This window comes from Polistes canadensis, unplaced genomic scaffold, assembly GCF_001313835.1.
Source record: "Polistes canadensis isolate GaletaPanama2010 unplaced genomic scaffold, ASM131383v1 scaffold_35, whole genome shotgun sequence".
Lineage (NCBI taxonomy): Eukaryota > Metazoa > Arthropoda > Insecta > Hymenoptera > Vespidae > Polistes > Polistes canadensis.
The window spans coordinates 481,980-493,036 of NW_014569582.1; the positions used below are offsets into that span (position 1 = coordinate 481,980).

Genomic DNA, 11,057 nt, shown 5'->3' on the forward strand with positions numbered 1-11,057 from the left:
ATATTTTTCCATTATGTATTAATTATCCAATTAGTCGTGATAGTAATATTTAATTATCGTTTTGGTTAGAAATATTTGATATATGATTTTAAAGAATAAAGGAGGAATGTTACATTGCGTTAAATTTGAATTTAAATTCTACCATTTTTCTCTGTACTATTGTTTAATTAATTGACAATTGTATAAATATTATTTTAGAAAAGATATATAAAAGTAGAGAGTTTTATTCACATACCTTGGAGAATTGAGAATGATAAAAACCGTGCTGATTAGTAAAAGCATTTTTGTAATACTTTGTTGATTTCTGGTGGATGCGAGATTTCGCGAAGACGATCGTACGTCTGAAAGATAAAAGAATGTCGTTACGATTAGATTTAACACACAAAAAAAAACCGAAAAAAAAAAAAACATTTTTATTTTGTAATTTTTTTTAAAATTAAATTATTCGTTTTTTTTTTTTTTATTTCTTTTATTTTTCTTTTTTTCCCCGAAAGAAATTTAACCACGCGCATTCGGTTTTTTTTTGAATAATGTAGATTATTCGTTTCATGCGGTTTTGGTTTGTTAAAAATCTCGTGTAAATAAAATCTTGAAAAATAAAAAAAGAAATCCGAAAAGGAAGAGGAAGAGTAATGAAAATGCAGAAAAAACTGAAATAAATTTTGTTCGTCGTTAATGTGTTGGTACTAAATTTTAAGACAATGAATTGACTCGGGTTTTAAATTTTACATAATACATTTTATCTTTAACAAATGTTGAAAAATTTTTCGCTTTAAATATCACTCGTATAGAATAAATATTTCGACCGCGAGCGAAATGAAATGTCAACGTAAAAAAGATTATTGACCGTGTATAAATAAATTGAAAAATTTGTAGGAAAACGCGTTTACAAATATAACGAAATCATTTATCGATAACATTAAGTAAAAGTAGTTAAACTCACGTATACATCGGGCTTCTATTTCTGGTAACTTGCAAGCATTTCTTGGTGTAGACGGTGGTAATGCAATCGATGTAGGTTGATGCCTTGAATTTTGCGAATGATTGGTCTTCGAAGAATGAAAAGATTGTTGAGATGGTGGTCTACGTCCTCCAATAGTTGTACCCATATTAATACCACCAGCATCTTTGTTACTGCTACTGCCACTCTGTAAAATATTTTAAATAGGATGAATTTTGGTCTACGAGCACGATCATCAACGATATTCTATTTAGGTATGATTACGTGTTACAAGCTAAAAAACATTGATTTACGAACGTTACGACATTTACGAACTAACAAAATCATTTTCTATTATATATAGATAATAATTTTAGGTTTATTTATGTGATACGATCTTTAGAAATATTGTTCGTGTATCTATAGAGAGAGATAGATTAATTTACGAATTATTTGTTTTAATTGAAATGTTTTTCTTTTTTCTCTCTCGTAGATATAATTATTAAAACATGTTTATTAAAGGACCATTATTTACTCCGATTAAATTAGAAAAATGTTTATAATAGTTTCCAATATAATATCGTAGATCGTAAATCTGATGGGTCCAAATAGTGTCACGTATTTCATTAAAAAAAAATCTTCATTCGACAAATGGGATAAATTGGACGAATGAATCTTTATTTTACTAAGAATATCATCAGTTTTTATATTGATATTATTATTAATCGTAAAATAATAAATATGTATTATATTTGTAAGTAGAATAGAGTAGAAATAAGCTATAAGCTCTTTTCTATAATATTATTTTTCTATCATGTCGTCTTAATTAAAATTGATATTATTCGTTAGTAGAGTTACAGTCAAAGTGATATATATATCTTTGTCACAATGAAAAATGTATTTATTGTTAACGAATAGCTGGATCTTGTCTATCCTATATGTTGAAAGATTAACTGAGAGAGTATTGCTAGTATCCTATGATTAATAGAAAACTTCTCAGGGTGCCAATCAGCTTTCGATACTATACAAATTGGTTGCGTATCTTTTGCGCAAGTATTCTCGTTTAGATAAACATTATCTTCTGATGAAATGTCGATAATTTATTTTCATTCGTTTTTTCGATTGCAATATGTTTTAATTTTAGTTTAGTTATTATTTCATGCATATTACATTTGCTACAATAGTTGTGTATTTTCATTTTTATTGTTGTTTCATTATATAATAGAATCAACAAAAGTTTTGTAATGCATACCCTCTCATCTATTTAATATTAGAATAGAAATAGATATATACAAAGGAAATGCGTATTCATTTAAATTACTAAATATCTCACAAAGGGAAAATAATATTAATAAAATAGTTCATAAATGATCATGATAACAACTTAAAATGTAATTATTATTCAACTTCAAGTAGATATACGTATTTGCATTTGTATTATATAAAACATTTGTTTGATTGTGCGCGTATCTTTTATTATTTCATTGATTTCTGTCTCATTATATATATCTTACATTTTTATTAAACCCTTTGAGATAAATAGAAATAGTACTAAATATTATCAGATAATAATTTCATATATACTTTATTTCACTTGTTGTTATAGATCATTTGTATTTTAGTAACTATCGGTAAACAGGGCATCATATCATGGTAAACAGCTTGATCATGCATACACAGCCTTGACACTGAATACTAAATGATTTAAACCAGACTAGGTCTGTTGTTATACTATTAATTTCAGTAAATCGATCACAATCAAAGGTTAAGGGGCTTACTCTCTCTATCTTGATTGATTTTTCAAACTATATTACTATTTTATTCATGCATTTGTCTTTTTTTTATTAATATGACGACAAAATATTCAATGTTCGCGTATAAAAAAGAAAATGAAAAAGTGGCAGGCGATATGTCGTTAAAAATAAAGGAAAAAAAAAATAAATAAAAAATACAGGATACATGGTTTCGTATTCGTAACTATAACGAAGTAACTGGACTTCGATATATTCGTGTTTTAATCGATAAAGAGAACTGAACCGAATATATTGAATTTTAAAATACAGATCGTTATAAAATCGTATAATAAAAATATATATATATATAGTTACGTATTTAATGACAAATGGTTGTTTTGAAAAATAAGAAATTATCCAAAAATGTTCATAATGGTTGACGAACGTTTCACGCATGATTGATTGCGTTTAGAGTTCGAACAAATCTCGGTTAATTTATTTTAGTAATATTGTTATACGGAGACAAATGATATATATATATATATATGAAAATAAAATTTGATTTTATAAAAATAAGATAAATTCATATTAATTAACTTTATTCATTAAGAAGCGTAAAAAATCTCCCACGTAGAATTGTATTATTTTTGTAAATACTTCGTGATGCACACTAAACTTTTCGTATTTATTTGACGTATTTTATCGTGTAATTGTTTCATATAAACCTTAGAGCTAACTATAATCGGGTAGGAATATAAATATTAAAACAATTTTGTTTTTCTTTTTCTAAATTGATCGTTTCCATTGAGAATCATGAAATTCGTTAGTTTTTTTTTAATTATCTCTACTGTCATACCTTATGACATTTAAAGCTCGTAATAAACACAATAGGGTGTTATAAATATATATATTATCCTGGAATATCAACGATTGTAAAACCTACGCGTTATATTATTTCGAAGAAATTCTTTTTCTGATTTTAATCTGAACCACTGGTACGAAAAATATTCATTTAATGCGACACATTTCCAAAGAGAGATAGATAGATAGAGAAAGAGAGAGAGTTATTTATAATTAAACGTATTTATTTGTAACGTTATACGTATTCAATTACAAAAGAACAGTTACAAGATATCATTGCACCTATCGTATAACATTGTTTATTATTTCCCAATGATTTACATGTGCATTTTATATTTTTGCATTTTATCGTATCCTCCCACTAATTGTCATTTTGCTTCAATCAAATTTCTCGATTAAAATGTCCTTTGAAAATCTTGGCAGATCATTAAAAAAAAAAAAGAAAAATATGATTAATAAAGAAAAAAAAAAAAGAATGATAAATGAAAAAGTAACACTCAAGAAGTTAAAATGTGTCGATGCTCGGAGTTGAGTAAAGATGAATGGCAACGCTTACATAAGTCAGGGATATTTATACGCATCGTTCGAAAATAGTCGACAAACCCCAATCCCTGTAGAAACGTTTCACCAATACAAGCAAAAAAAAATCTTTCCCGATGAAGCAGCATTAAAAACTTCAAAGTCTTTGAACGGTGCAGCTAGAAGAATGCTTATAACGTTTGTTAAAATTTTCATTTATTTTTAGTTACAGAAGTGTAAGGTGAATCTTATATAAAATTACAGGTACTTCTTTTATACAATTAGAATTCTTTCTTTTTTTTTTTTTATTTAAAATATTATTACAATAGGAGATAGTCAGATATTTTGTGTAAAAAGAAACAATATTCTTTCGAATAAATTGATGAGATTTTTTTCTTATTTAAAAAAGAACATAATTATTATCATTAAGTTAAATTACAATGAAAATTGGTAATTTTTTTTGTTCAGTAATTATTATTATTTCCTCAATCAATTATCCTTATCTTTTCGCGTTTGAATTTTCAACCATAAGCCATTTTCAGCCGTCATTACCATACTTTTTTTACTATATTTCATTGGTATTTGAGTTTTAGATGATATTTTAAATTCGCAATTAGCTACAAAATAAAAAAATACAACTTTGCAGATGATTAAGGCGTATCTATTACCAATACAAATTCTAGGGCCAATACCGAAAGGAAAGTAAACCAATGGATCAATGTTTCCATCGATAAATCGATTTGGATCAAATTTATCGGGATTCGGATAATATTTCGGATCACGATGTATGGCATAGGGCAAAAACCAAACGCTCATTCCAGGTTTAATGGTAAACGATTTGTCTCCTGGTATTGCTGGTGGTAATTCAAAACTCCTCGAACAAAATCTATCGACAAACACAGTCAATGGGTAAAGTCTCAAGGTTTCATTGATCACTGCATCCAAATATTTCATATTCATGATAACATCATAAGTAGGTTTGCCATTAGTTAATTTCAAACATTCGTCTATTTCATCCCTCAACTTGTTTTGAACTTCCGTGTTTAATGCTAATTCGTAAGTAAAGAAACTCATAAACGTTGAGGTAGCATCCGATCCAGCGAGGAAGAACAAAAAGGCTTGTGACGTCATGTCATCGTAAGTTAATTGCATTTTATCTCGCGATTCCATCATCAATTGAATCATGTCAGGACGATTAATACCATTATCCTGTCTAGTTTTAATATTGTCTATGATAACTTTGCGAAAAAAATTGTGCACCTTGTCGCCGAACAATTTGATTCGAAATAATTTGAACAACCATGGAAAATTTCTGCCTAGTAATAATTTCAACGAAAGTATACTATCGAAGTTCAATACTTTTTTGACGAGAGTAATAAACTCGTTATTTGGATCCTTCATGGAATCGATGCGAATCCCAAACGCAGTAGTCGCTACCACGTCGTTCGTATAATTACTAAATATGTCTTTCATTTCTGTGGTCCAACCGTTTACAGATTTGTTCGCTATATGACGAACAAAATTATCCGCGCACTCTTGTATCAATCCAAACATCATCTTCATTTTACTCGATGTAAACGTAGGACTCAACATTTTTCTCATTTCTCGCCAATTATCACCGCGTAATTGAAAAAGATTTTTAGCGAGTAACGGTTCGTGTTCTATCACAAAACTCGTATGATCGGTAAAATTGTCGAAATTTTTAATAGCAATTGAATTGATTAATTCTGGATCACGTAGAATTATAATCGGACTTCTGAAATCGTAAAATCCGAAATATTTCGTTTGAGAATATTTATTATACATATCTGCCAATATCAGGTGGACTGGTTTACGTCGGAAAAAGAAAGCTGCAAGATTGCCGAATATCGGTAACGGTCTATCATGAGGTAATCGATTTTCTTTGAAATAAGAAACATCGCGTATACGATAATGATAAAGACCCAAGGCTACCGCAAGAATCGTTAAAATAATCACAATGATCTCCATCGATAAAAAATCTTCTTTGATGTTTTTTCTCTTTTTTTTTTTATTTTTTTTTAAACGCGAATATCTTCTACCAACTCTCTTTTGTAAAGAAGAGAAAAATATCTTCAGAAAGAAAACTGTACAATTTGTATGTTATCAATTCGAGTAGCTGAGAACGACTAACAGCAGAAGATGATTTGATACCACTTGAGAGTATTTGAAGCAATGATCATCGAGCAATTACTCACTTGATAGCATCAAAGATCCATATATAACTAAAGATAACGACTTATAAATCAAGAGAATCAAATTCAAGATGATTCTTTTTCTTTTTCTTTTTCAATGAAGTATCGTTTCATTTAAGTACAAAGAGTAATGATTAATTTTTTTTTTTTTTTTTTTTTATTAATATTATTATAAATTTTCAGATTTATGTTTTTCATATTCAAAGTCCAAAGTTATATAAGATAAATTAAAAACAAATAATTTGGAGATAATTGATTATCTATGTAATTAAAAAATAAATCAAATTAATAATCGCGAATATGCTTAAACTGCATATAAAATTTTATATCCTTACGGTAATAAAAGATAAATGAAGGGGAAAAAAAAAAAAAAAACAAAATATGATGAAAATGTTGATTTTGATTTTCCGTTTCTGATACGATGCCAAAAAAAACTACTTGACAGATCGAAACATAACAAGGTTCTAAATCACGTCTGAAATGTTTGTTGCTAGAATGTAAAATGATTTTGAGGTTTAGGATCTTGGTTTGATGTCGATAAACGCGACTAACCAAATTCCCATGCCGAAAAAACGAAATTATTTTACGAAAAAATCTACAATACAATATATATATATATATATCACGAACAGTAAGGGGATGTTCGTATACGAGAAATAGAATTGAATTTTCGTTATTCGAAATATATTACTTTGCATGTTAGACAAGTTCGTAGATAATCCAGCATTGAATTCATCTTTTCTTTACTAATCTTATATAAGATTATAAAACGAATAGTTTATGAATGACAATGACATCAAATCCACGTTTATTCATTTGATTTGTTTAAAAATTGAAATCAAATTAAAACGCGTTACAAATTCGTTATTCTATAAATTATTCTCACAAATTTAATCACATATATATCTATGGGACAGCTGTGCCGTATCAAAGTTTGTTTATGTTCCAAACAAACACATATATACGTATAAGTATATACTGTACATACCAGTATTATTCCACGAAACTGGAATATTTGAGAACAATATAGTATTGCATTCTTTTTTGTTTTTGTTTTTTTTTTTTTTCTTCAACTAAGTATATCTCTTTATTTTAATCCAGGTTGAAATATGAATACCCAACAACAACTATACGTGCTAAGTGTTTAAGTATAAGACGTTACGAGAATGTTAAAAGATAAGATTGTGTATTTATGAACATATCATGCAGAATAGAACCATGCAGACTCTTGATATTGTCTTGAACTACGTAAATGTTTGGCGAAAGAGAGAGAGAAAGAGAGAGAGAGAGAGAATGAAAGAGAAATACGAAAGAAAGGAAATTTACTAAAAGAGATAATAACTCAGTACTCACCGGAATTTGGTTTAGGTTGATTTCAGATCTTTCTCTGCTTGGACAGGTGGTGGATACACTCGGTGTTTGTTTAAATCTTCGACTGAATCTAAGAAGATTTCTAGTTATCATGGTATTCATAACGGTTATAAGTACAAGCGGTACTATCAAACTGGCAATTGTATCTATTATACTGATGATTCTCATTGTTTCAAGGTGTTCTATCTTGAGACCACAAAATTCATAACCATCGTGAACTTTGACGACACCGGCGGTAATAAATGCGTATGAATGACTTGCCAAGGCAAGTATAACCAATATTAAAATGATAGCTTTGGCACGTGCTATGGTGCAAATATGGGGCCGATGTAACGGATATTGAACGGCTATGAATCTTTCAACGGTAAAAGCAACGATCAACCAAACGCTGAGTGAGCTACAAACAGCGCTGACGTATACCAAGGTTTCGCACCAGCCGTCTTTGTTGAAAACCATTAATCCAAAGGTGTCATTTAACCAAACTAAAAGTAACGAAACCAGGAATCCAAAATCAGCGGTAGCCAATGCAGCGAGATAATAACTCGAGCTGCGCATTTTCAAATGGGTATTCAAAAATACGAAACACGATAAGAGATTTCCAACCAATCCCAATAGGATAATGGCTGGAATGTAATAAGTGTGGAATAATTCAAGTAAAAAGTCCATAGAACTGCAATCTTCCGTTATAGTATCCTCTTCATATTCAATCGGTTGATCAAAACTTATGTTCCTGTTTGAAAGATTTGCGCTAGTTACGTTTGTCCATGATAATATAGAATCAACTGATCTTCGTACACGTGGTAGAGCACTTATCGTTCTCGTTATTTGAATTGGTCTTGAATTTGTCGTTGTTACATTAGACGTACTCCAAAACATGTTGCGAGAATACAATTATGTTGTTTCTTCTTGTTGTACTTGTTGTTGTTACAATTATGACAAATATTTCAAGATTATTGATCGTTCATTAATGTGTCCTCCTTTTGTTTTCTTTTTCTTTTTTCGTTTGGTTTTTTTTTTTAATTTAAAAATACAAAGCACGATATTTTAAAACAATTTCACTTCTAGTTAACTTTGTTACCAGGGTCTACGAGAAAGTTCACCTTTCTGCGAGGTGAACGATTTCTGTTACTCGTATTATCGATTAAGGATGACGTGCTGATTACTTCTTTTACGGTTAGTTACCCTGTTGAAATTTCTTATTATTCGTTGCGCGGAGGTAGTTGGGTGTTGGGGTTGAAGTTGGGTGATGCTGTTGTTGAGGTATTCTTGATATGTTCGTTTTGTAAGAAATATTATTTTTTGTTCTTTCAATCGGGTTGGGGGTGGGTGGGGATCTTGTCCAATTATTTGAATGATTTATATTTATTTGTACGATATAATAAATTTCTATTAGATATTTTCAATATTTTATTATTGCTCTTCAAGGACTTTGGATTTTTTCTTTTTTTTTTTTCTATCTAATTTTGGAATACTATAGTAAGCACGATGTTTACGGGAAGTTAAGCCCTCGTTCATTCATAGTTGCTATCGCTAACGTAAATAATCGATATAAATACTCTCTCGGAATTACCGAATGAGACGATGACGCAACACCAATGAAATGTGGAAAGCGACTTTGTTTATGGTGAAAATAATAGATGTTTAAATAAATCTAAGGATAGTATAAAAGAAGAAGTGGGATATGTGTATTATATGTATATAACTACTACAGATACATATACAACCCTCATAAAGTTTTTACTCGTCTCTAATTGTGAAAAAGAAATTGATGAAAAAAAAGGGATTAAGAGAATGAGAGAGAGAGAGAGAGAGAGATAAATAGAGAAAGAAAAAGTATTTGTCGTTTATTGAAATTTATTTCTTCTTATTTTGTTTTCCCCTTTTTTATTTATTATTAATTTCTCTTATTTTTCTGTAAATTACGCGTGATATGTTGATAGGATTTCAAATGCAAAGGTTGTTTGTATGTGTAAGAGGAAAGAGAAATAGTGTATCCGTCGTTTATTCAATTTTAATCATCCTTCCGTACTTCCTTTTTATTTATTATTAATTTCTGTTGTTTCTGTGTAAGCTACGTGCGATATGTTGATAGAATTTAAAAATGCGAAGGTGGTGGAATGTTTTTTAACGTCGTAGGTTGTTCCATTTTGTAAGATTTTTTCAATTGTCGATTTTTAACGGAGATATTTGTTTTTCTTTTTTTTTTCTTTTTTTTCTTTAATGAAGAATGTATATTTTATATAATGTTTGATTTACGTACACGTTGCCATTGGTGAACAATAATCCAATCACTCTTCTTTTTTTTGTTCCTTTCTTCCTTTATTTCTTTTTTAGGATTAATCTTTATTGTTTCAAATCAGATAAGAGAAGAAATAGTATCGATTTATTTCGCTTTTAAAAAACTTATTTCTCTCGATGAAGATAAACGGGATAGGTCTGATTTATCGGTTTACTGGTTATCCGTCAATAAAATAGACTAATGTGGAGTAGATTAAAGATAACGGTCGTAAAAATATTTCTTTTTGTCGTAAATAATGAGGGAGGATTTCTTTTTTTTCCTTTTTATGGAATCCCAAAGTTTGTTTGCACCAATGTTGTAATCTTTCAAATTTATTGTCTTCCGAATGATTAATCAAAATGTTTCCTGATCCTTTTTTATTTCTGATATTAAATCGTAGGTCTCTCTTTCTTTTCTGATGTTCTTGTCTTTTTTTTTTATGTTTTTAGATTTGTTCCTTGTTCTTAATATAAGACAAATGAATATTTATTAGAGACTTTAATTGCAATAAGATAATCACATTTCTCTGTTAGGGTCTTTGGTAAATGCTCTTTCAAGGATCATTAATCAAGATTAAGTGTAACATGAACAATTGGATGATCTTCTTTCTTGAACGATATATATATATATATATATATATCACTTACGTATCCGTTTTAGGACAAGTAAATCTAAGCACGTTAAAACCGTTAGACAGTACTTCGTTACAATTGTTAACGATATTTTCCATCTTCTCTTAGAAAGACAAATGGCTTATCTCGTAAATAATGAAGATAAAAAGTTAATTAACTCTATGGAATAATAATAATAATAATAATAATCCAGTAATATATCTTTCTAATTATTCAAGAGACGGGAAAATCCTAATTAAAGAATTTTCATCTAATTAAACACATATATATAGTTTGAATATAATATGTGAAAAGTTAAAACACGATGACTTTTGTGTACTTGTCACACGTGCCGCCGAATATATACTTTTGATCCCTTTCTATATCTCTCTCACCCAATCATATTATTTATACATATATCTTCCTTCTTGAGAGAAAAAAAAAAAAACAATCTTCGAAACGTCGTATGTGGGAAATATTTCCTCAGGGAAATGATTTTGTCACCTGTTTTCCCCCCTTTGTTTTTTTTTT

At 29.1% G+C, this 11,057-nt stretch overlaps 3 protein-coding genes across 3 annotated transcripts in view; 1 reads left to right on the forward strand and 2 right to left on the reverse strand.

The window, feature by feature from the left end:
- LOC106784439 (dynein heavy chain 1, axonemal-like) overlaps window positions 1-11,057 on the forward strand; it is a 62,878-nt gene that overhangs the window by 14,197 nt on the left and 37,624 nt on the right. The gene's annotated exons all lie outside the window — the stretch shown is intronic.
- Window positions 150-9,014, reverse strand: LOC106784444 (probable G-protein coupled receptor 34). The gene is made up of 3 exons (XM_014743983.1): window positions 7,620-9,014; window positions 944-1,148; window positions 150-341 (listed from the first exon to the last, which is right to left on the reverse strand). The coding sequence occupies exons 1-3, from the start codon at window positions 8,511-8,513 to the stop codon at window positions 190-192; spliced, it is 1,251 nt and encodes a 416-aa protein (XP_014599469.1). The 5' UTR covers window positions 8,514-9,014; the 3' UTR covers window positions 150-189.
- LOC106784443 (cytochrome P450 9e2-like) lies at window positions 4,333-6,217 on the reverse strand. The gene has a single exon (XM_014743982.1). It carries the CDS (start codon window positions 6,040-6,042, stop codon window positions 4,543-4,545), a length of 1,500 nt encoding a protein of 499 aa, XP_014599468.1. The 5' UTR covers window positions 6,043-6,217; the 3' UTR covers window positions 4,333-4,542.

Excerpts from the sequence above, each read along its gene's own strand:
- LOC106784443 (XM_014743982.1), bottom strand. The coding sequence starts at position 6,042 with ATGGAGATCATTGTGATTATTTTAACGATTCTTGCGGTAGCCTTGGGT.
- LOC106784444 (XM_014743983.1), bottom strand. The coding sequence starts at position 8,513 with ATGTTTTGGAGTACGTCTAATGTAACAACGACAAATTCAAGACCAATT. Across the intron at positions 1,149-7,619 it reads TCAACCTAAACCAAATTCCG|AGTGGCAGTAGCAGTAACAA; the intron begins GTGAGTACTGAG and ends AATATTTTACAG. Across the intron at positions 342-943 it reads AATAGAAGCCCGATGTATAC|ACGTACGATCGTCTTCGCGA; the intron begins GTGAGTTTAACT and ends TTTATCTTTCAG.